A 24,562-nucleotide genomic window follows, 5' to 3' on the forward strand; every position below is an offset into this window, starting at 1 on the left:
TAGCTAAGAAAATAAGGTAAATGAATCTAAAATTTCAGTGTCAGGATGGTGCTGAGTAGACCTGCCATGTTAGATTTAGCAATTTCACAAACTTGATCTCCGCCCTTAAATATAATAATAATTGGGGCAAAGTATAAAAATAATCCTTCTATTTCAGACTAGATGTAACATAACAATATCTTTTGTACATAGTCACATTAATTTTTAACACATAAATAATAAAAAAAAGATTATTTTTTATTAAAACTAATACTTCGTATGTTTCTCCGTTAATATATGCGATCAAAATTGTCTATGATGGTTGACGTGGCGCTGATATAATACTAAAATATTAAACACGTGATAACCTATGGATGATGTGTCTACATAATATGTTGGAGCATGTCAGCAAAAATAACTTTATTATTAATTTATCATCTAAATATACAAAAATTTAGAGTATATACCTTAAATTAATAAAAAGCTAAATTAAAAAAAAAAAACTCAAACCCTAAATTATGCAAAAATGTAAAAAGGAAAGTACATGATGCTTCATTATACATTTCATTTAATTTATAAATAAACAATTAGATTTTGATAAATAAACCCTTAAATGTATCATAATTATTTTTAACCTTCTTGCTATATTCTTTCGTACTTACATTTTGTATTTTTTTTAAACGGAAATAAGAATTTTTTTTAAAAAAAATTACTATTTAATTTTTATAATAAAAAAATTTATTAATTCATTTTTTAATTTTAAAAAACATATTAAAATATTTCTAACATTTTAAAAAATCTATTATTTAATCATTTTATTAACTTTACAGTTAAGTATTTCATTACTTAATTTTTATAATTTTAAAAAATTTATTAATTAATTCCTTAAATTTTTAATAAATTTATTAATTAGTCTTTTCATATTAAAAATATTTTAAATTTTTTTTATAATATTTAATATTAAAATTAACAAAAAAAATTAATTAATAAATTTTTTAAAATATTAAAAATATTTTAATATATTTTTTAAAATAAAAAATCAAACATTAAATTTTTTTATATCATAAAAAATAAATAATATTTTTTAATTAAAAGCTTGATTTTTTTTTTAAAAAAATTAAGTGATATACATTCAACATCTTACACTTAAATGATAAAAGATAAAATAAATAATATTATTGAAGTTGATAACATGACAGACGTGGTTCACATCTCAAACTTATGTTCAAATTGGCCCTCATATTTTCAATTAAATTTAAATAACTCAATTTTTGAAAAAAAAAATTACAATAATAATTTCCTAACTTTTAACTATTAAACATTAATTTTATAATTTTAATATTAAAAATTATTTATTATTAGACAAATTAAATAATAAAATTTAATAAATTGTACAACCTACTTGTAACTTGTAAGTTCTAACATAATCAATTATGATTGGTTTTCTCTTTAGAAGAACACTTCAGATACCAGTTCCTGCTTGTAGTTTTTCACTGATAAGCTCGACGATTCAACTGGGTTTTATTCAAAATGGCTTACTATTCAGTGTTAGATCTACTGAAATATGTGGACCATGAACAGGAGCAGTACCCTTATACAGTGCCTTATCTTGTAAACTCATGTGGGTTTTCCTTGGAATCTGCTAAATGTATATCTGAGAAGGTGAATTTTGAATCCGCGGATAAACCAGATGCAGTGGTTAGCCTTCTCAGGGACTATGGATTCACGAATGTCCACATCTCCAGGCTGATTAGGAAAGCGCCTCTGCTGCTTTTGTCTAATCCTGCTGGGACCCTTTTGCCCAAACTGGAGTTTCAACGTTCTATTGGAGTTTCAGGCTCAGAAATTGGTAAGATAGCGTCCCGGAACACTAGCTTCTTGCGCCAGAGCTTAAAAAAGCATATCATTCCTTGCTATAACATCCTCAAAAGTGTAGTGATCTCTGATGTGAAAGCAGTCAAGGCTTTGAGGCTCTTATCTGATACTGCCTGTTCCTTCTTGCCTGAGAATTTGCCAGTTAATTTGTCAACCATCTCTCATTTATTGATGAAACAACCTTCCTTGGCATGCCTCAAGTCTGCCAAATTTAGGCAAATCGTTAACAAGGCTATTGAAATGGGATTTGATCCTCTAAAGTCTACATTTGCACATGCACTATATGTTCTGAGTTGTCCTAATATCTGGGAGAAGAAAATAGAGGTCTACAGGAATTATGGCTTATCAGAAGATGAAATTTGGTCGGCCATCAGAAAGTTTCCCTTGTGTATGAGTTTCTCAAGGAAGAAAATTACCAATACCATGGATTTTCTTGTGAACAAGGTGGGCTGGCTGCCTGCTGATTTTGCCAGAGTTCCATTTGTTTTATGCTATAGTTCGCAGAAGAGGATTATCCCAAGATGCTATAGTTTTTTATAAATTTATATAATTTAAAATTCAATTAGTAAAATTTTAAATATAGTTAGTTAAGTTTGAATTATTTCTAGCTTTTTTTTTATAAATATTAATGATATGATTAATTTACTTTTAATTATTATAATTTTCAAAATTTTAAGTGTTTAATAAGTTATAATTTTAATTTAAATATTTAATAAATTAATAGAAAATAATAGAAAATTTTAAATATATATTTGTCCTATTTAAAATTTAAAAAATTATTTAACATTTTTTGCTCTCTCTTTAAAAACACAAGACTCTCAACTCTAGAGATGTTTATTTTAACTTATAAATTAATTAATTGAGTGAAAATTTTAAAAATAAATTATTTGAAATTTTAAATATTTATAAATTTCAAATAATTTATGATAATTAATTTACAAAAGTTTGTTCATAATATATTTTTTCAAGTCAAACGCCCTCTTGTTCACAATCAAAGACTGCGTTTTTCTCAAAAACAAAGAAGGCTGTGCGGTTTTTTATCTTTCAAAATTTCCCAACTTTCATCCCTGTACGGCTTATCGATAAACCCTAAAATTGAACCCTCCCCACCGACCCTGGGCTTGCGATGCCTTTCTATATTATCGGCCTCTCTCCAATCAATCCTGGCAAGTTGCCGAATTTTGCGATACGCATTCTCTTCGAAGAGGCAAAATGGGATTCCAAAACCCTCAGAGCATGTGAAAAATCTAGCAATCAGTAAAGCCCAGCGATAAAGAGGTTTAGGCTCACTTGTAAGTTCTAACATAATCAATTATGGTTGCGTTTCTGTTTAGAGGAACACTACAGATACCAATTTCTGCTTGTAGTTTTTCACTGACAAGTTCCACAATCCAACTGGGTTTTATTCAAAATGGCTTATTGTCCAGTGTTAGATCTCTTTCAACGTCGTTGAAACGTGTGGGTCATGAACAGAGGAAATATCCTTATACAGTGTTTTATCTAGTAAACTCATTTGGGTTTTCTGTGGAATCTGCTGAATCTATATCTAGGAAGGTAAATTTTGAATCCTCTAAGAATCCGGATGCAGTGGTTAGCCTTCTCACAGAGCACGGATTCACGAAAGACCACATCTCCAGCCTTATTAGGCAAAATCCCAAGCTGCTTTTGGCTAATCCTACTAAGACCCTTTCGCCCAAACTCGAGTTTCTACGTTCTATTGGGTTTTCAGGCGCAGAACTTGGTAAGAAGGTGTCTTGGATTTGTCTCCTATTGTCTCGGAGCTTAAAAGAGCATATCATTCCTTGCTATAATATCCTCAAAAGTGTAGTCGTTTCTGATTTGAAAGTGATCAGGTGTTTGAAGAAAACTTATGGGGTGTGGTTCCCTTCGCCCAAAAATTTATCTGTTCATTTGTCAACCTTAAGAGAGGTTGGAATTTGTCAATCTATCATCTCTTATTTGTTGCTTTCAAAGCCATGCTTAACGTGCTTGAAAACTGCAAAATTTAGGCAACTTGTTCACAAGGCTATTGAACTTGGATTTGACCCCCAGAAAGTTACATTTGTACATGCACTGGGAAGTTTGTCTTGTCCCAATACCTGGGAGCAGAAAATAGAGGTTTACAGGAGTTTTGGCTTATCAGGAGATGAAATCTGGTTGGCTGTAAGAAAGTTTCCCATGTTGATGAGTTTCTCAAGAGAGAAAATTACCAACACCATGGATTTTCTTGTGAACAAGATGGGTTGGCTGCCTGCAGATGTTGCCAGAGTTCCATCTGTTTTATGTTATAGTTTGGATAAGAGGATTATCCCCAGGTGTTCAGTTGTAAAAGTTTTGATGTTGAAGGGTTTGGTCAAGAGAGAGTATAGTTTAGCTTTTGTATTGACAACCAACGAGAATTACTTCCTGGATTTGTTTGTGATCAGGTATCAAGAAGAGGTACCTCAACTGCTGAGCATCTTCAGAGGAGAAACAAATATTTTAGATTTTGATTTGGATTTGAGGAAAAACCCTCAGCATCGTCCTTTACTTGATGCTGCGTGATCATATTTTAGCCTTATTGACAAACAATGAGAAGTACTTCCTGGATTTGTTTATGATCAGGTATCAGGAAGAGGTACCTCAACTGTTGAGCATCTTCAGAGGAGAAATAAAACATTTTAGATTGGGATTTGGATTTGAGGAAAAATCCAAAGTATCCTCCATTACTTGATGCTGCGTGATCATAGCTTAGCCTTTTTGGACTTTTACCTCTGACTATATGACTGCCTCCAATATGGTGCTCTTGTAAGTGATTTTACTGCATACCTTCATTTTGATTAGAGATATTTGACACATTGATATCGGGAAGTTATCGGTCTGGATGACTCGGTCGCCTTGCAGCTCTTTAAATCTTAACAGTGCTAGTTATTTATTTGCATTGCAAATTCTTTGCCATTAAACTGACAATGATGACGCATAACAAAGAAGAACAGGAGTTTTACTCACCTACCTGTCTTCTGTTTCCAGATAATTTGCTGGGTTTCCCCTGAATCTCTACTTTGCAATTTATGGCTTATTTTATAAACATGCATCGCCAAGACATGCCCGCTTGCATACATGGATGACCCAAATTTATATATACATGTTTAAGTATGCTGTCTAGTTTAGTGGGATTAATGGGTTAATTACTAAATTAATGTCTAGTCTAGTGAAGATTTCCCAAAGAAAGAACTGGGAGGTGGGTATCCTTTGTTGTAGAAAAAAGGTAGAGGGCAGTTATTAAAAACCATCAACTGTCATGGGTTCTGCAAAAGACTACATTGGGTTTCTCTGGATAGTTGCAGCACAATCCAGTAACCAATTAGAACAGGGATAATCGGGCTTCTGTTTGGATGCTAGAGAAGTGCTTTCTAAGAAAAAGACTACTTTAGATGTCTTCGGAAAAAATTGTTTTGCTATATGGGTATTCTTTGTAATTAAGTTATATCAAAAATAATTTTAAATAATTTTAATATTTTTTTAAACAATATTTTAAGAAAGTGTTTTTTCCGACAGCAACTCTGTCAATGCTAAACAAGCTTTCAATGTTTCTAATTTTTTTTTTTTTTGAAATTGGGCTTCTCTTTGGGAGTAGAATTCGGAATCTCTCAGATTTGAATGCTATTAAGTTTTTTTCATGTTATTTTCAATTTTTTTTAATATTGTTTCCAAATTTAATGGATGTAAAAATCTGGGAATTCTTATTAAAACAGTATCATATGATATTCTTTATAAGCATTATTTATAGGGCTGTGCAATCGGTCGGTTCGGTTCCGAACCGAACCGAACCGATAAAACCGAAAATCGATTTGTTAAAATTTATAAAACCGAATAAACCGATTATGAAGGTATAACCGAACCGAATCGAACCGATAAAAATCGGTTCGGTTCGGTTCGGTTCGGTTTAAACCGAAATCTGTATTTTTTTTTTAATTTTTTATTTCTAATTTCAACAAAATAATTTAATAAACCGAAATCTGTCGATATGGCGGAGTTGCAGCTGCCCCTTTCGTTCCTCACTTTGCTTTTTTTTTTTTTTTTCCTCTTTCGTTCCTCACTTTCCCTCTATTTCTAGCTTCCCAAACACCTTCGTTCCTCATAATCTTGTGGCTTAACTGATGATATAAATTAAACATAATTCAAGAAACAAAAACTATAATTTCAAAAGATCAACTATTCACCTCTGGACGAATATCAACAGTAAACATGCTGCATAATTGGTTGAGGCAAATGCCTGGAATTAATTTCCTTCCCAAATATACATGAACCCATACCAGAAACCCATACCCAACCCAAGACAAACAAATATTAAAAGTAACACAAATTGCCAAAAGCGGTAGTACCTCTGCTCTCAAGAGATCAGTCCATGGTCGGCGGCGAAACTCAGCAAATCGACGGGAAAGAGGTTGATGGTCGACGGTCGGCGGTCGACGAGAAAAAGATTGACGATCGACGTGAAAGAGAGAGAGATTAATGGGATTTGATGATTGATTTGTTAGGGATTCGGATTCGACTATGAGAGTGTGGAGAGGCCAGGGGGACGAATCGAGATTTGGGAGAATAGGGGTTCGGGGGGGGGAATCGGGAGATTGGAGGAGAATGTTGGAGAACGCCAGAATGGATGGAGGGTTTCTTGGAGGAGAATGTTGGAGAACGCCAGAACGGATGGAGGGTTTCTTGGAGGAGAATGTTGGAGAACGCCAGAACGGGATGGAGGGTTTCTTGGAGGAGAATGAGGGTTTCTGCGAAAGGGATGGACTTTATTACATTCTGGGTTGGGGTGCTGGGTTGGGTTGGGTACGATAAGCCAGGCTCAGGGGACGGCTCGGGCATCAACTAAATCGGTTTTTCGGTTTGATCGGTTATTTAACACGTTTAAACCGAACCGAACCGAAAACCGAATAATTTTAAATATACTAACCGAACCAAACCGATCAATCCGATTAACCGAACCGAAAAACCGAAATTAATCGGTTCGGTTCGGTTTTTCGGTTTAAACCGAAAAATGCTCTCCCCTAATTATTTATATGAGTTGTGCATTGTTGATGAACGCATTCCAAGCTAGTTTAGTTAACAAGCTTATCATATCTGATTTTTCCCTGAAAACAAGTTTATAAGAAACATTAATCAGTAACAATTCCACTCCTAAAAATTGATCAGAATATCATCTAATCAACACAAAGACATCAAGAGGACAATCCCATCAATTGGAGTAATTATATATGATAAGACAATAAGAAATTACCACGTGTATAAACATAATGCTTTTTTTTTAAAACAAAACGTATGGTTATAATGAAAAGTGAAAAGTGAATACGACTTTTCATTAATTATTATTTTTTAAAATAATTATTTAAAATATTTCATAATGTTTAATAAAAATATCTAGATATAATGAAAAGTGAATAAAAAATTATTTTTTTAAAAATAAAATAAATAAAAATTATGAAATAAAAAAAAGATAATACTATTATTTTTTTACTTATCTATATTTCTAATAACTTTAGTTATAAAAATGTTAAATTATTTATATTTTTAATTAAAGGCTATAATTAAATACTTATATCTTAATTATATATATATATATAGAATGTTATAATATAATTTATATTAATAATTAATTTTAAAATTTAAATGTTAACTAAGAATGAAATGATTTTTATTAAAAAAAATTACATAAATTTATTTTAAAAATTAAGAAATAAACTGAAATCCTATCAAATCCAACCAACACTGAAGAACTGATAACCAAAATGGCAAAAATGAAACTACAAAAAATAAAATCATATGAAATTTCAGTTCAGTTACTATTTTTAATTATAACTCGAATTAGAATAAAAATTTAAAAAAATTATATATTTAATATAAAAAAAATTTAATGCTTAAATTTTTTTTAATTAATCTCTTTATTAATTTAACCATTAAATATTAAAAAAGTTTAAAATATTTATAATATAAAAAAATTAATTAATAGATTTTTTAAAAATTTAAAAAATTAATTAATAAATTTTTTAAAATTATAAAAATTAAATATTAAAATATTTAACAAATAAAATTAAAGAAATGATAGAATTTATAAATTTTTAAAATGCATATATTTTTAAAATAAAGGACCAATAAAATCAATAAATGAATTAAGAAATGATTAATTTATAAATTTTTAAATTGTACATATTTTCTAAAATAAAAGGATCAATAAAATCAATAAATGTGTTTATTATAAAAATTAAATAATAATTTTTTAAAAATTTATACCTAATTTTAAATAGTAAAAATTAAAGATAAAACAGATTAGATATTTTTGAGTATTTCATCCGATTCTAACTTAATGGAATGGTTTTTAACAGTTATAATCGGATTTTAAACGGATTTAGATTTAAAGAATAATATACATCGTGAGGTCGAGTTTTATATATAAGATATCCATGATCCGAACTCGTTTATATAAATAATTAATTTAATATAAAAAATATATTTTATAATAATATTTATAATTTTTTTATTTAAAAATTTAAATTTAAATATTTTTTAAAAATATTAAATTTTTTGAATGAAAATTATTAATGAAAAATATTTGTTACATAAATTATTAATTTAAATATATAAAACTAAATAGGTTCGATTTTATTCGGATAATAATTGAGTTTGAATTTGAATATTACTAAATAAGAAATATTAATTCAAGTTTGGATAATATAAAAAATATTATAATGGGTTCTGATAGTTTAGATTAATTTTTAATTAATATCAAAATGAATTGAATATTATTAATATTAAATAATGAGTTAAGATTTAAATGATTTAATTTTCGTAAGTACTCTATCCATTTATATTTCTACTAAAAATAAAATTGGAGCACCTTTATGTTATATACCATTAAATTGGTGTATCATTTATGTAATTTACCATTTTAGCCCATTTCTCTATGAGATCGACTCATCGTTATAAATAGTTAACAGTGTTCCATTGTTATGTCCTCTGTGCTCTGCAAAAGGACTGGAGGAGTGTGGTGTTCCTCAACTCTTCGAAATTTCTTCGGATTGTCTTTGTTACTAAGACTAGCAAAACCACTGCCGACGGCAAAGTTTAATTTTTTTTGTTCTCTTACATGCTGGTTTATTCTAGTAGCTGTATTGAATCTACTCAACAATGAGTTCTCAGGGATTCCAACCGAAAGAAAATGATGATACTTTTAATATCACAGCAAAAATACCCCAGTTTTTCAAGATAATTCTTCAAAGTACTGTCCTTGAGGGAAGACTCGTAAGTATCTTTAATCTTATTTTCACATTTTTTTTTGTAGGTTTTAAATGTAGCTTGGAGAAAAAGGAAAAAAAAAAAAAAAGGAAGGTTGCTGTTTGATTATAATTTCTTCTTTGCATTTCACGGAAAAACTGTAGGGAAAAGAAACCCATTTAGGGATTATATTGCTTTGTTAGAAATTTTTTGTGGATTTGCAACTCTTCGTAGTTATTACTTGTTTTCCCCTTTGCAAATTGTAAATTTCGTAAGGGAAATGAAAAGGGATGGGAGGATTTGAATAATGCTTTTTATTTTGGTCCTAGTAACTCTTTTAATGGCTGCGAATTAAAATTTGATTTATGTTTTATTAGCGGATTCCGAAAAAATTTGTGAAGAATCATGGGAAGTGTTTATCAAGTCCAATGATCCTTAAGGTTCCCACTGGAAATACATGGAAAGTAGAATTGTTAAGGAGTGGGGATGATGTTTGGCTAGCCAAGGGTTGGCAGGAATTCACAGAGTATCACTCACTGAAACATGGCAACATGTTAGTGTTTAAATATGAAGGAGATTGCCAATTCAGTGTGCTTATATTTGATATGAGTGCTGTAGAGATTGAGTATCCAGATAGGGATATTCATTCAGGGAAAGAGACAGAAAAGCATGAAAATGAAGAGGATTTCAAGGGAAAAGTACAAAACAAGAGGTCTAAAGGCAACCAATCCCCAGTTATAGATATTGATGATTCAGATTGCTTCATTCAAGAATCTAGAGGTATTTCTTTTTTCCTTTATTTAGCTTATGGATCAAAGGAAACCTTTTTGTTCTTTGTTTGCATGTGCTGATTCTTAATGAACTGGTAAAAATAAATGCAAGCAACAGGATGCTCTTGTGCTGCTCTAGAATATATTTGATGCTTGAGAACTTTGTTTCCCTATATGATTAGTTCATAAATATGAGATTTTTTTTGGCCTTTAAATTGATCTAATATAGGAAAGTCCAGCAAATTGAGGAGGAAAAGGGGTGTTGGTAAGAAACCTGGAAGGCCTCCAAATTCAAATATTTCTACAGATCATGAATCTGCCAATAAATTTACCTCAAGCTATCCATATTTCGAGGCCATTTTGGGCGCAAATGGTACGGGGCAAATCTACGTGGTAAGCCATTTGGATTAAAGATAGTTCATCTTATGGATCCATCTTAGTACTCCCAAAGAAGTTTACTGTATAAAGATTGTTTGATTTCATTTCAATAGTGATGAATATGCATCAGCTTTACTTCCAACATGAACTAGATAGATAACAATCATATATTTACAGTATAATGAGTTTTAATACATTGGAACCTTAGGTAACTATGTTGTGGGTATGAAATAGGCTTTGTTTGGTAATAGATTAGCTACCCATCTTGAATAGCTCTTCCTAGATTTGGCTAAAAAGAAAAATTAAAATGGTAGCGAATGAATAGCTATTCTATTACTACCACATTCCATTACTGTTTAATTTGTTGGTGATACTTTTGCAATGGCAGAGAGTACCGACTAGCTTTATCCGGGCGCATATGAAATGCGAAACTCATGCTGTGAAGCTTAAGGTTGCAGAAAAAACATGGCGTGTGAATTTGTATATTAATTTACAAAACAGCGCAAGTAAACTTTGTGGAGGTTTTACTTTATTTCTGAGGGAAAATGGTCTGAAGAAAGGAGATGTTTGCATCTTTGAGCTTATTGGAAGGAGAATGATGAATGTGCATATCATCAAGCGTGCTTCTGATGCTTGACCCCTTGCTGCTATTACCCTTTTGTATTTTTGGGAGAAGTTTTTTTGTCGATTGGTATTCCATGGAGGGAAAGGGAATCGAACTCTAATCACCAAGAGATTCTTATATGTGCATTGTCAACTCTCATGGGTGATAGGCTGAAGAAATTATTTTGATACTCAATGTGAATGCATTCAGACTAGTTACTGTAGTAAAGAGTCTCTTTTTGTCTTCATGTAACTCAAAACCCTCTTTTGGAATTAAAAAATGTGGAAGAATTTTAACTTTCCCCATTTATTATTTGGTAAAAAATTAACATTTCCAATCTTATAGTTGACTGAGTTTTATATCCATGTGCAAATCGCAATGAAAGAAAAAGAAAGGGATGTTTAGCCCTTGAAATGCTCTGTTGGCTTTCAATAGGGTGAGAAATTATGAGAAGAGTCACTTTTTCAATAAATTGTCCAACACATTTCACTCTATTAGTGAAAAAAATATTTATTATATTTTTTATCTTTAATTAATTATTATAATTTTTCAATGATAAAATGGTGAATGTAGTCTTCATATGATTTCTCTCGCTGGAATTATTCAACGCGTGCACTAACTCTGTGCGTGGTCTTAGTTCCGTAGGATTCTCATTATCTAGGATTTAGGATTCGCCTGCAACACCATTAAAGAAGCTAAAAGTAGAAGCTCTTTTCCAAGATAAATTCTTGAAAGATTAGTACTCTCTCTCTCTCCAATAATTTTTTTTTTCAAAATTATTTAATTTAATTTAATTTAATTTTTAAAAATTTATTTTAAATAATTTTTAATATTTAATAAAATTTAATATATTTAAGATGAATATAATAAAAAAATTATATTTTTTAGTATGTATAAAAAAGTAAAATAGATGAAACGAAAAGAATAATATTTGAAAGGGCCAATTTGAGCTATCAAGCACTTTTGTTCTTTCAAAATAATATCATCTTTTAATCGCCATTTATTCAATTGCTATGTTTCTTGTTTTCTGCAATTTCTCAATAGCCAAACAAGCACTTAACAGCAGCAGACACTGGACACTTTTGTCACTCTTATCAAACGATTTGTCGTTCCAAGAGCGGAAACTACGTGCGCGAGCCAGAACAACAATAAAAAAGAAAATAATGCTTTCGTTGAGAGTCGAACTCAAGACCTCCCGCTTACTAAACGGGTGCTCTAACCAACTGAGCTACGAAAGCTCACTGTTTTTACAATGCAGCGGACACTTGTTCTTATAAAAACGACTTGTCGTTCCAAGAGCGGAAACTACGTGCGCGAGCGAACATGAAACTGGAAAAGCCAGAACAACAATAAAAAAAATGCTTTCGTTGAGAGTCGAACTCAAGACCTCCCGCTTACTAAACGGGTGCTCTAACCAACTGAGCTACGAAAGCTCTCTGTTTCTAAGCTGATCTAAATACAAGGATTATTAAAGAAATACTCGTATGTACATTTATAATATAAACTTTTTAATTATAATTACTTTTTTATATTTTAATTTCATTCACTTTTTAAATAATATTATGATTCTAATAGTTGCATATTGTCCATTTGGCCAGTTATCTTCGTCTCACAGTATATGTTATTATGTAATATTTATATATGAGAATCAATTAAATTAATTAATAATTCTAATTTTAAATAAAATTATAATAATTTATTTAACATATATTTTTAATGATATTTTTTTCTATATATTAATATAAAATTATTTAAAAATTAATAAGAATATATGTAAAATATATCAATTAATGATATCTTTGAAAAATCCTAACCGTTAATTTAAGAAAAAAAAATTAACCGATAATTAGTAGTAGTTATTGAAAATAATTTTTGTATAAGGGTGAAATTGAATTAGTCATGATTTTGATTCTATCAAAATTATTGTCCTTACTTATAATTTTTATCTTATAATTTTTATAATTTGTTATGACCGCTGGAATTTTTCATCTCATTCTGAGGCTGAGCTGATAGTAGCAGCCCACAATCAGGAGGCTCCTAAACCCCGAATAAGTCAGACCCAACCCGTTCATTCCCTAATCGGACTCCTATTTAAGTCATTCAATCATACCGGTCCAGTCCATTTCAGCCTTAAAGCCAGTCCCTTTCCTAGGTTCCGATTCTTTTCCCTCAAATCCGATCACAAGGAGAAACAACTGTAGGTCCAATCATTTCGCAGCTCTGTCCACTCGCACGTCGAAAAGAATTAAATGTTTGCCTGACACAGGGAGGAGGGTCCGGGGGTTATCCGTATACGGACGGGGTAGATGATTTTATAGCGGAAAGATCATCTAGCCTGAGGGAGAAGAAAGTGGATAAAAGATAGAAAACACTCTCCAATTAAGGCCAAATTTTTCTAAATTCACAAAACCCTTATAAAATCTTATTTTTTCTGAATATCATATCATCAATTTGTATTTATTTTTTATTTATTTTTTACTTTCTTTATTTTATAATTTTTATTTATTTTTTTATTATATCAAAATTATTATCCTTATTTTTAAAACTCTAATAACATATAAATAGATTATTATAATTTTATTTTATATATAAAAAATATCTTAAAATATTTTTAAAATTTAAAATAAATTAAATTAATAAAATATAAAATTGAATCAAAATTTTAAATTATGAATATTGTAAATACCAGACAAAACAACTGGTTTATTAATAATTGGAATACTAGGTAACGTTTGCACGACTCAGCCTACGTTTAATGAATAGCACTGTTTCAATAGGGAAAGAACTGGGTGACACGGAATCGTGAGCCACAGTATTTCTCTACCCTGCTTTATCGTCGTATGGGTCTGGCCACCATTCACAGTTCCAGTTGCCGTTTAACTGGCGTCTTTTTGTGGGTTGCACTCCAACTGTTACAGAATCTCATAGAAAGCTGTTAAAAGTCTCGATTTTTACAAGCCCTGAGCTTAACTTAACGATTATGGAAAATGCACCCCATTTTTTTAAGATAATTCTTGACAGTACCATCCGCCAGAGGAAACTTGTAAGCGTCTCCTCTCTCTCTTTCTGTTCTTTCATGTTTTGTCTGCCCATTTTCTCTTTTGGGTTTTTCTTACATGTAATCTTTACAATATTACTGATTTTTTGCTTTCTTTCTCATTAATGAGTATGGAATGTGGTATATGATTCAGTTTCTTCTGTAACCCTATCTGGGTTCATAGCTAGTGATAAAATTAAGCCAAGTTCTGTTCATTGCATAATGAGAACGTGTAGGGCACTCAATTTTCTGGTGATTTCTGATGAGGACATACTGCTAGAATTGTTATATGTATGAATTTGGGCCTAGATTTCTTGTTTAATGCTGCTTTCATGTTTAGGATTGAGTTCAAAATTGGCAGCATAAGCTATTGATGCACATGATTCAATTAGACTCATTATAGCTTGTGCTTACAAGCTACCAACTCTTGCCTGTTTGGATCAATTCCTATTATAAATTTTATAATTAAATGTATCATGCTTGTCATGTTTTCCCTCACAAAGTTCCCCAATTTGTCAACTTGTAGTAGCCTAATGGGTTTCAAAGCAAATAGTTTTTGCATTCTGTTGCATGTAGGAGTAGAATGTGTGTGATTTCATCTATGCTCATTAAGTTTATATATGCTTATTAATTTGATTGTCGTTTTTATCAGGCTATTCCAAGAAAGTTTGTGAAGAAATATGGAAATTGTTTGTCAAGTCCTGTAATCCTTAGTGTTCCTAGTGGTACTATCTGGCGAGTGGAGTTGTTGAAGTGCAATGATGATGTATGGTTGGGACAAGGTTGGCAAGATTTCTCAAATTACTACTCTTTGGAACGTGGAAGCTTTCTTGTTTTTAAATATGAGGGAGAGTGCCGATTTCACGTAGTCATATTCGATAAGAGTGCTTCAGAGATTGAGTACCCATATAGTAACAGCCACAATGCAAATCCTAATCATGATGAACTTCAAGATATTAAGATTGAAGAAAACGAAGATGACATCTCTGTCAAAGCATTAGATGTTCTGTCACAATGCAAGAAAGTAGAGGAGAAATCAACATTCCTACATCCTCAGTCTCGTAAGTACATGAAAACTGATTGAATGTTGAATATTGAGTAAAAGCTGAGCATTTAATTATTTCACTGGCCTGCATATGTTAGCAATCATACTATCATAGTGCTCATTCTAGCTTATAGTCTTGAGAATTCACATAGTCCTATAGAAGAATTTGGAGATAATGTTTGGACATCTATTTTCATGGCTGAAAGAAGGCTTTTTTTTTTTTTTTCATTTTTATAGTCTTTGACGATGTTCTGACTTTTATGCTAATTCTTAACTGACAGCATAGATTCAAGAGCAGGTTAGTGTCTAAATTAGCCTGAGCATCTAACTTATTCCAGCCCAAGAATCTCTACATTCACCCCCAAGGAAATATTTAATTGCTCCTAATCAGTTTCCGAGAACCTCTCTTCACGAAATTAGTTCAGAAAAACAGTGTTTATCCATCTATTGATTGATTTATTGTAGGGAAGGTCATGCAATCAAGGTGCAAAAAGAATGATCGAAGGAAGGTGGGAAGGCCACCTTCATTTCCAATTACTTCTCAAGCTCTTGAAGCTGCCAACAATTATGTAGCAAAATATCCATCTTTCACGGTTTTGATGAAGCGATATCATTGGGAAAATGGCATTGTGGTAGGATCATCAATCTATACCTTGACAAATACATTGAATGGATTAAAAGGTTTCTTAGTTTTGAACATTGAGTAGTTAATAAATATGTAGTATGTATGCATAAATTAGAAACCACCCAGGATCATGCATGTCACAGTAGATAGTTAGATATGTTTAGTGGTTAATAGCGTTGTAAAAAACACTACTTGGTGCAGGTCTTGCCGTCAAGCTTTTTTGTAAGGCATTTTGAATGTAAAACACAGAGCATAATGCTTCAAAATGCAGATAGATTTTGGCCTGTGAAGTTGATCAGCTCTTCAGATAGTACTCGAGCTTCTTTTTCTGCTGGTTGGCGTGTATTCTCAAGGGAAAATGCTATAGAAGTTGGAGATGCTTGTGTGTTTGAGCTGATTAAGAGGAATGTGTTGAATGTAACAATTTTCAGATGTGTTGATTGACAACTTCACAATCTGTCATTCTTTCCTTTTTGAAGTATTTTGCAACGGTCAGACATTGAAATAATACTGTGTTCTTTTTGTCGTCTTTCTTTGTACCTTGTGCAGTAAATTAGAGATAATTTCTCAAGCTATCAGATAAACTTAATTCAGTTGTATGCATTCTTGGCCGGCGATCATCTTGAGTTTCTAAAGTTCATACCAGCCGGTGGCTCCTGCCATCCCTTTCAACTGGGAACTTAACAAAGGAGGAATTCATCGTCGGGTGGCTTTATTGGTTCATTTCGAACGCAACGCATCTCTCTCTGAGCTGATGAAATGGTAGCGATGGTTACTTCTCGAGTAATTGTCTAATATAATGAGTAATTATTATATTTATTTATTTTTCTTAATTAATTATTATATTTTTCAAAATTAATGAATTAATTAATAAAATTTTACATACTACAAGGACCAACTAGTAATTTTTCCATCATTAAAGGAAGGGGTTCTCGGAGAAGTTTACAGGGCAGCCTGATCAAAAGTTCTATAGGAAGGATAGCAGTGTGGCAAGGCACTACGGCCATCAAGTATTATCATCCCTGTTTTCATAGGGTTAGCTTATGGTATCCAATAATGGATATAGCATTTGCTATGTTTGAAGGGTGATTTTTAGTTAATATTGCAGTCTATGCAGTGGTTTCTACTCATTGCAAGGGAAAATTCTGTGGAGGTTGAAGAAGTGGGTGTCTGAACTCACCAAGAGCCATGTGTTGAAAGTATTAATTTTCAAATGAACTAGTCAGATGAATGTGCTCTTTCAAAACAGATCCTGCAAAGTTGAAACCATGATCAAATCATTTGCAACGGGAAATGAAACTGACTTTTGTCTGTAACAGATTAACAATGAAACTGTCTCCATCTCAACCACTAAGCAGTAGTTATAAAGGCAGAAGATGGGGGCTCGAAAACAAAAAGCTGAGCTCGGAGACGATAAAAGAGGCTTAAATATTAATGCTACATAAATAAAAATGAGGAGCAACTGATACAAAAGCCCAAAAAAGAGAGAGAGAGAGAGAGAGAGCTTAGAAGAATCCTGCTTGTTGCTATGACTCCACATCGTGCAAAATAGTATCCTTGTTCTTCTTGATGGTAACCAACGCTTCATCAGCAGGAATATAGCAACAGCATCTGCAACTTGCAAATAAACGACAGCATTTGTAAGCAAGTCACAAATGTGTGGCAGATTATGATGCAACATAAATTATAATACAGACCTAACAAGGAGGCAAAGGCATGATACACGTAATTTGTCATGAAATATGGGTATGAAATAATTTATGCATTTGCAATTCTAACAAATATCTAAAGCACAAAGAAGATGCCTGCAGGTATAAAGCACCTACTTTGGTAGAAATCAACAGCTACAGCACAGATGAACGCCTCAGCCTCATCTAGTGAAGTGTACTAAGGCATTCCTAATCTAAACAGAGAGATGTTATTAGGTGACCTTTAATTAAACTAACCTTCTAAGCAGAAAGGAAAACTTTAGGCCGCCAAGAAAAAGCCTCTGAATTTTGTGGATCAGCTCTTGATTTCTGTATGTAGTGCTCTAGAGTATGTGCCTGGTCATTTATGACATCAGTAGATATTGTATCTTCAGCCAGTTTGACTGCTGCAATTTGAGACAGTTGAAAACTCTCCGCAACACGTTGTAGCTTTCTTGCAATGTCCTCTTCACCGAGCATCAAAAGGCAAATCAATAAAGATCTAAGCTCCCGTTTTGCTCCATCTGTTAGACACATGCCTTTCAAATGCTCCACCAGGGCCATCTCCTCTCCAGGACTGCAACATCCAGAAATTATGAGATCTGGACCAACAAGAACCGTAGGGGGGAAAAAAGAAAGGGGTCTTGAAATGTGAACAAGGAAAATACCTCCCAGGGCGAATTTTTCCTCTATTCCTTTGACGCCTTGAGTCTCTGGCCTTACTAGTAACACTTGAGCTTACTGAAGCAGAAGACCCCTTCCTTGTCCTGTTCATCAAACATCCAATCACTTATTGGATTGTGAAACCATTTTTGTACTAGTTATTTCATTTTGGTATTCTAATAATTCTATTTTTGGTGTTTGGAGGCAAAAAAATGCGACTTGAAAAACGAATTATAAAAAAATGAGCTTAGTACTAAACAGAAAGACAAGCAAAATAAGATAAGAAAGAACTAAGGAGAAAAAAGGCCACAAAAAAAAACTAGGCAGAACTCCGAAGTTGCTCAAATTACTAAGTAACAAAGTCATAACGAGGATAATATTCTCCCGCAAATACTACAAATTACATGTTTAATTATTCACGAAAAAAATGTAGGAATAATGATCTCAGAGTATCTGTCAGCATGAAAAGTATAGTAACTTTTTGTGTATGTTATACATGACCAATAATAAAGGCTCACAGAACAGAGAGAAATACCCTGTAGTGTAGGCACTCATTCCACTAAAATTACTGCTCGCTTCTGAAGCAGTGTCATCCTCCAGATCATTAGCTGTACGATCCTCCAACTGAAGCTTTGCTGCAAGCAGTAACCTTCTCTGTCGGACAGCTAAGTAGCGAGTCAAGTACTTCCCTACTTTCTCCAAGCCTTCCTCATATTCACCAATTAAAGTGTTTGCCCCTTCTAAGGATGCATTCTTCACATCTGAGATTAGATCTTCTTGCATATACTTAAAAGCAACTCTCAAAGCCTCCTCCCAGTCCCTTGCACTAATTAACAAACTTATCCCACCATTTACATCTCCACAATACTCGAGAGCAATTTTGGCAGCTTCCCCTGGTTTACCTAGTGCTTGAAGTTCTTCGCGGAGTTCATGAGCAAGTTGCATTACATCATCATTTTCCAGTTTAAGAAGCCCAGCAACAGTAAGGACCCCACTCCAATGACCACAAGCACGGTACGCCTTCAAGGCCTTATCCAAACTTGAACAACAAAGATAAGTTGCAGCAGCATCCTCAAAGCATTTTTTATCACTAAAATGATCACCCCAAGCCTCAAGGACCTGCATTCTCTTGGCATGATCAGTGATCAGTTGGAGTCCCAATGGAAAGAGCTGAGGATTTTTCTGTAAGAGATTCATACAATCTGAAAAGTAAGCATCACCAGCTGAAATGATGTGCTTGAGTGCCTTCTCAAACCTGTGCAACTTAAGATCAATATTATAGTGCATTATGAGACTTGGCATGCTTTCTAGATCTTGTAGATAAGGAAGAAATTCCTTTGGGTCTCGTTGAGAGTTTAGAGCAACAATAGCTGCAAGGTGCAAATCATAAAGGCCCAAGGCAGCTTCAAATACAGCCTCAGAGTCAGATAACCACAACAGATGCTTCAAAGCTTCTTCAGCAGAAGGGTAGGACATCGTCCTAGGGTCATTAGAACCTAATAATTCCAATTCACGTATCCCCTTTATTCTCTCTAAAGCTTCTTCAAGAGCAGGTGGATCACTACGGGCTAAAGTGGTCAAAATACAAAGCTCCCTTGCAGGAGTTTCAGGCACCTGTTCCTCAATAGCCTTCCTTATGGCCAGCAGGACAGAAGAAACCTTGTTATTAGCATCAAAACCTCTGAAATCTTGGGCTTGAACAACTTCAGCCTGTTTCTGACTAGGTAAATTGATGTAAATTTTGTACAGTTTCTCCATGACATTTTCATTTTTTATGGAACAGACAAACTCAGTTATGTAGCTCAAATTGTTAACCTGTCTGACAAATTCTGTGGCTAACTGAAGAAATGCTTGCCAACCACAATAGTCAACAATGATATTGAAATCTATTCTATGCCGCCTAACCATGAGTAGTGCATCTCTAAAGCGCACTTGGATCAAAGCATTGACAATTGAAGCCAAGACCAATTTTCTGGGATATATGCATTCTAGATTTCCTCGAGTTGTTTGAATTATGACTGCAGCATCATCACCATGCAGGACACCAACAATTTTGGCACCTCTTTCCCATATATGTATGAAGTTCATATTTTCTTCTTTTCTTCTGTCACCAGTGTGAACAAAATTCTCATATTTTGACTCTACTTCTCCATGCAGTATATCATCAATATTAACAATCATGAGGAAATCCTGTTTGGTTGCAAGAATCAAATGTGTGATTACCTGGTCAGCCAGGTTAGAGTAAAATGAAAAACTACTACAGTTATTACATAGTATTTTCCCACCAAAATGGAGCCTACCAATGTCATCAAGTCCAAAAAGCAAATGCTTTAATGGCCCACTGTTACCAAGCAGGACCACACTCATCCAAGGGCAAGATGAAGAAAAACTCATAATTTCACGTTCAGTAGTTCCTCCAATAGTGGCTAAGCCTAATGCTGATGTATACTCACCAATTTTTCCACCATCAAACTGAACAAAAGCTGAGCACTTTTTAGCAGGATTAGGAGCAGTGCCAATTATTTGTTGTTCCAAAAATTTAATATGGGAAACCTTTGCCTGCCAACCTGAGCTCGTTACTAATCCTGGAACATGATCCTCCGAACAGGCAATTTCAATCTCCTGCAAATAGAATCCCTGACGCCCATCCTCAGCCAATGATCCCTGGGAGATGCAATTACTATGAGTGAAACCATAGTGAGAAACAGCAAGAAGTACATGTGAATCCAACCATGTAAGATGTGCAAGGGTTCCAAAAACCGTCTCAAAAATGCAAGCTTCAACATGAAATTCTTTGCCTTCAAGTTCCTCCCATGCATCAGATTCAGGAAGTTCTACAACACAGAAACTACCATCTGATAAAAATGCAGCCACAATATTCTTAGAATTCTTGAAATATAAAGCCATGTCCCGTACAACACTTGAGAATTTCAAGCTGAATAGATGCAGAGGGGGTGGCATTAGGGACAAAGAAAGTGGAGTTACAAGTATCTTGGACTCATCAACAACCAATGCAATTGAGTTATCTGTGACAGCAGTAATCCAACTGAAGGTGTAGACTGTAATCTGTCCCTCAAGAGTCCAACAAATCAACTCCAATGGCTTTATTGGATCCCACATGAACCTTACTCCATCCTGCTTTGGGTATCGAATTTCCTGTTTTAAATACCAATGGTTGTTGCTGAAAAACCATACCTTAACAGAGTCATATCTATCACATCTGACAACAGATGCAAGAAGATCTGAACTACAATTCCACTTAAGCAATTCTATTGTTGCATCCACTGATGCATTGATGCTAAAAGAGCTTCTAAATAATCCATTTCTCTCATAAAAAACTATTTCTAGACTCTCATTCTTAGCTCTTCTGTCATATACAGCAGCTATTTTAGCTCCACTAGGCATCCATTCCAAAACAGCTCCCATGAATGCCTTTGAATCTGATGTGGCATGCAAAGCACCTGACTCTCGCTCCCAAACCCTGAGCCTCTTATGCAAGGACGAAGAATTGCTCAGCTGACTCAATGTCGCAAAATATTTCCCATCACCACGCCAGGATAAAGAACACTTTGACTTATTTGTAGAAGAAAAAGTTGGTTCACCTGAAACCCCTATTATAGTCAGTATCTTTGTAACTGTTTTAAAGTCTACATCATACAAAAGATAGTCCTCCTTATACGGAGAAACACAAGTATAATGGACAGTAAAGTGCAAGACAAGCAATGTCTACAATAACTAACATATCATGCTAATAATAAGTAAGGATATACATTCCCAAGACTAAGACTTAAGGCCATAAATATATGAAGAAAATGCACACAAAGCACTAGAAAATAGAAATGAAAAGAGAATTTTCATTGTCTCGTTCAAAAAACTTCAAGGCTGTTTCCACAGGGAATTTTTACTTAAGATTTGAATTTGAGCTCTCGTCCTCAGACAATTTTCATGCCAATAAGAAAAACTATGCCTTTATACTTCATTTAAGTAATACAAATTAAAACCAAATAAAAATCACCCTGTTCAAACGCTACAAGAAGGAATAGTGGAGAAGGTCCTTACGTACGTCAACACCACCATCAGGCTGATCCTCCTCCAACGCATTTTCATACAACAGATCCCAATCATGAGTCATCACAAGTACCTGCCCCAACCCAGTAACAATTCCTAGCAGGTCACCATCCGGACTAGGCGCAATACATTGGACACCACCCTCCACTTTACCAACAACTTCCATAGCATTATCATCCACATTATACAGCAACAGAACACCATTATAAGTCCCCAATATCAGTGCCTCCTTCTCCATGAGATAATCAAATGAAGTAATGAAGTCTCCATCCTCCAAATCAATAGGATGAATTTCTGCCGGCAGTGAAGTTTTTATCCACGCGTTTCCATTCTGGAAAATCCCCATAGCATGAAAAAACATAAACCCACATAAGATTCTGACAAGAAAAGAATATGTTTCTCGAAAGACTCCAAATTTCATTAACACTTAACATTTAAAAAAAAAAACACACACACACACACACAAAGAAAGCGAGAGATAAAGGAAGAACAGGGCATACATGGAAAGAAGAAAGCTGAGTAGAGTAGATGAAATTAGCCGAAGAAGCAAAAAACAAGCGGTTACGGTCGATATCGAGAGCAGAGAAAAGCAGAACTTCTTGTTTTGATTGTAAGTCCAGATTCAGAGTTTTTTCAGAGTAGAGCTTGAGGTTTTTCATTTTTGAACTCTCAAAAGCTTGTTAGAGTTTTGGGAGGTTTAAGCCGCTGAAGAGGATTCTTTCTGAGCAGAGTGTCGAAGGCTTGAAGCTGGTAAAGGCGTAAAGCCCTAAAGGAGTAGAGGTCGTTAACCTAGTACATGACGATTAGCGCACGTTAGAACAGGTATTAATCAAATGAGGAACATAGGATTTAACTGTTTTGAAAAATAAATTAAAATATTTATGATATTTTTAAAATATTTATTAATTAATTATTTTATTAATTTAATTTTTAAATATTAAAAAAATTAAAATATTTTTAATAATTTAAATTAATTAATAAATATTTTTAAAATTAATAAAATTAAATAATAAATTATTTAACAGTTAAAATTAATAAAAAATTAATTAATGAATATTTTTAAATATTTAAAATATTTTAATATATTTTTAAAACTTAAAATCAATTAATAAATTTTTTTATAATAAAAAATTAAATAGTAATTTTTTAATTAAATTCTAATTTTCAATTGACCACATTGCCCCATAAATATTTGGTAAATATTCAAATAAACCCCTGAACTCTTTATCAAAATCTAAATAAACTTAATTTATTTTTTTTAAATAAAATATTAAATTTTATTAAATAAAAATTTTAATATAATTAATATTTTAATAATAAATATTATTTTATTATTTAGGATTTATTTGAACTTAAATGTAAATTTTAAAATTTAACTTTAAAAAAGAAATTAAATTGAATTTATTTGGATGTAATGAAAAGGTCCGTTAGTTGGACTTTATTCATACATATTTTCATTAGTTGTTGAGAATTTCTAAAAAGCTAGTTTTAATTATTTATTTTTAGTTACTAATTTTTCATGTTAAATAATTATAATTTGTTAAATAATTATCAATTTATTTAAAAATAGTTTAGAAAATAAAATATACATTAAAAATGATAAAATTTAAAATATGTATTTCATGAGTTAATTTATAAATTTTACTAATCCCATTTGGAACATTTATTTTCAATTAAAGAAACTTAACTCTGATTTTAGTAGTAGGGTCTAATTTATAAGTGTATTTAAATATCAAGTACTAAATAAGTAATTTTCAAAAATAAAAGAATTAAATTTCATTTTAATTAAGTTATATAGACAATTATAATTTATTGCATTAAGCATTTGAAATATTAAAAAGAAATTATAAATATAATTTATTAATATATTTGATATTGTTATTAAATATTATAATAGTTTTTATCATTTAAATATGTGCTAATAACAATCGTAATAATAATTATTAACATTAAAATTATTATTTCAACAAGTGAAATCTTCTGTCCACATTAATGTGAACCGATATCCAAAATGAAAATCCAAGTTACTCCTATAATTTTTATTTACTTTATTATTATATATATTAAAAATATATTTTTTATTAATTTTATAATTATATATATTTTAAAAACATTAAATTTTAATATTTAACAAAATTTTATTTTGATAATAAAAATAAAATTAAATAAATTTATAATAATCAATTTATATATCTATATATTAACGATAATCAATATATATATATATATATATATATATATAATATTAAAAATAAAATATTATTTTTTAAGTTAAACTAAATTTTTTTCCTACTATATTTATAAATAAAAAATAAAAAAAATCAATTAAATTAATCTTTTACAAATTTAAGTAATAATTTCGAATCAGTTTTTTTCTTTTTTTCTTTTTTTTGCCAAATTCCAATCAGTTGACTACCTTTCAAATTTCAATTTCATGCTTAGCCGTTAGTACTCCCATGATTCTGTAGAAGCGCAACTCCTAAAGTTTCTTTCGCAGACGGACAAGAAATAGCATGATACTGGCTATTTCATCGGAAATCTCCAGGTTTCCAATCAAATCATAAATTCTGGCA

The 24,562-nt window shown here is 32.1% G+C and overlaps 4 protein-coding genes and 2 non-coding genes across 7 annotated transcripts; 3 read left to right on the top strand and 3 right to left on the bottom strand.

The window, feature by feature from the left end:
* Positions 1 to 1,403: 1,403 nt before the first annotated feature.
* Positions 1,404 to 2,394, top strand: LOC110619061. The gene has a single exon (XM_043958164.1). The coding sequence runs from the start codon at positions 1,510 to 1,512 to the stop codon at positions 2,392 to 2,394; it is 885 nt and encodes a 294-aa protein (XP_043814099.1). The 5' UTR covers positions 1,404 to 1,509.
* A 443-nt stretch (positions 2,395 to 2,837) lies between these two features.
* Positions 2,838 to 4,934, top strand: LOC110618644 (transcription termination factor MTERF15, mitochondrial). Its single transcript, XM_021761822.2, has one exon. It carries the CDS (start codon positions 3,169 to 3,171, stop codon positions 4,396 to 4,398), a length of 1,230 nt encoding a protein of 409 aa, XP_021617514.1. The 5' UTR covers positions 2,838 to 3,168; the 3' UTR covers positions 4,399 to 4,934.
* Positions 4,935 to 8,828: 3,894 nt separating this feature from the next.
* LOC110619062 (putative B3 domain-containing protein Os03g0621600) lies at positions 8,829 to 16,102 on the top strand. The gene is made up of 8 exons (XM_043958165.1): positions 8,829 to 9,138; positions 9,489 to 9,891; positions 10,111 to 10,274; positions 10,648 to 10,879; positions 13,671 to 13,906; positions 14,553 to 14,961; positions 15,411 to 15,577; positions 15,772 to 16,102. The coding sequence occupies exons 1-8, from the start codon at positions 9,025 to 9,027 to the stop codon at positions 16,012 to 16,014; spliced, it is 1,968 nt and encodes a 655-aa protein (XP_043814100.1). The 5' UTR covers positions 8,829 to 9,024; the 3' UTR covers positions 16,015 to 16,102.
* On the bottom strand, positions 12,028 to 12,101 carry TRNAT-AGU. The gene has a single exon. It is a non-coding gene; the product is annotated as a tRNA-Thr (tRNA).
* TRNAT-AGU lies at positions 12,223 to 12,296 on the bottom strand. Its single transcript has one exon. It is a non-coding gene; the product is annotated as a tRNA-Thr (tRNA).
* Positions 16,103 to 16,823: 721 nt separating the features above from the next.
* LOC110619293 (elongator complex protein 1) lies at positions 16,824 to 24,555 on the bottom strand. 2 transcript variants are annotated; one of them, XM_021762642.2, is made up of 7 exons: positions 24,406 to 24,555; positions 22,490 to 22,778; positions 21,981 to 22,320; positions 18,457 to 21,523; positions 17,927 to 18,025; positions 17,517 to 17,835; positions 16,824 to 17,181 (listed from the first exon to the last, which is right to left on the bottom strand). In XM_021762642.2, exons 2-6 carry the CDS (start codon positions 22,646 to 22,648, stop codon positions 17,520 to 17,522), a joined length of 3,981 nt encoding a protein of 1,326 aa, XP_021618334.1. In that variant the 5' UTR covers positions 22,649 to 22,778; positions 24,406 to 24,555; the 3' UTR covers positions 16,824 to 17,181; positions 17,517 to 17,519. The 2 variants fall into 2 exon arrangements, with proteins under 2 accessions (XP_021618334.1, XP_021618335.1); XM_021762643.2 differs by having other exon boundaries at positions 16,824 to 17,187.
* Between the last annotated feature and the right edge of the window lie 7 nt (positions 24,556 to 24,562).

This window comes from Manihot esculenta, chromosome 7 (genome assembly GCF_001659605.2).
Source record: "Manihot esculenta cultivar AM560-2 chromosome 7, M.esculenta_v8, whole genome shotgun sequence".
NCBI classification, from domain to species: domain Eukaryota; kingdom Viridiplantae; phylum Streptophyta; class Magnoliopsida; order Malpighiales; family Euphorbiaceae; genus Manihot; species Manihot esculenta.

What these genes read in the sequence shown, in the direction of transcription:
- LOC110619061 (XM_043958164.1), top strand. Translation starts at nt 1,510, where the DNA reads ATGGCTTACTATTCAGTGTTAGATCTACTGAAATATGTGGACCATGAA.
- LOC110618644 (XM_021761822.2), top strand. Translation starts at nt 3,169, where the DNA reads ATGGTTGCGTTTCTGTTTAGAGGAACACTACAGATACCAATTTCTGCT.
- LOC110619062 (XM_043958165.1), top strand. Translation starts at nt 9,025, where the DNA reads ATGAGTTCTCAGGGATTCCAACCGAAAGAAAATGATGATACTTTTAAT. An exon ending in CCATCCGCCAGAGGAAACTT is followed by an intron (nt 13,907 to 14,552) that starts GTAAGCGTCTCC and finishes CGTTTTTATCAG; the next exon opens with GCTATTCCAAGAAAGTTTGT. An exon ending in ATTCCTACATCCTCAGTCTC is followed by an intron (nt 14,962 to 15,410) that starts GTAAGTACATGA and finishes GATTTATTGTAG; the next exon opens with GGAAGGTCATGCAATCAAGG.
- LOC110619293 (XM_021762642.2), bottom strand. Translation starts at nt 22,648, where the DNA reads ATGAAAAACCTCAAGCTCTACTCTGAAAAAACTCTGAATCTGGACTTA. An exon ending in CTCAGCTTTCTTCTTTCCAT is followed by an intron (nt 22,321 to 22,489) that starts GTATGCCCTGTT and finishes GGGATTTTCCAG; the next exon opens with AATGGAAACGCGTGGATAAA. An exon ending in TGATGGTGGTGTTGACGTAC is followed by an intron (nt 21,524 to 21,980) that starts GTAAGGACCTTC and finishes TAGGGGTTTCAG; the next exon opens with GTGAACCAACTTTTTCTTCT.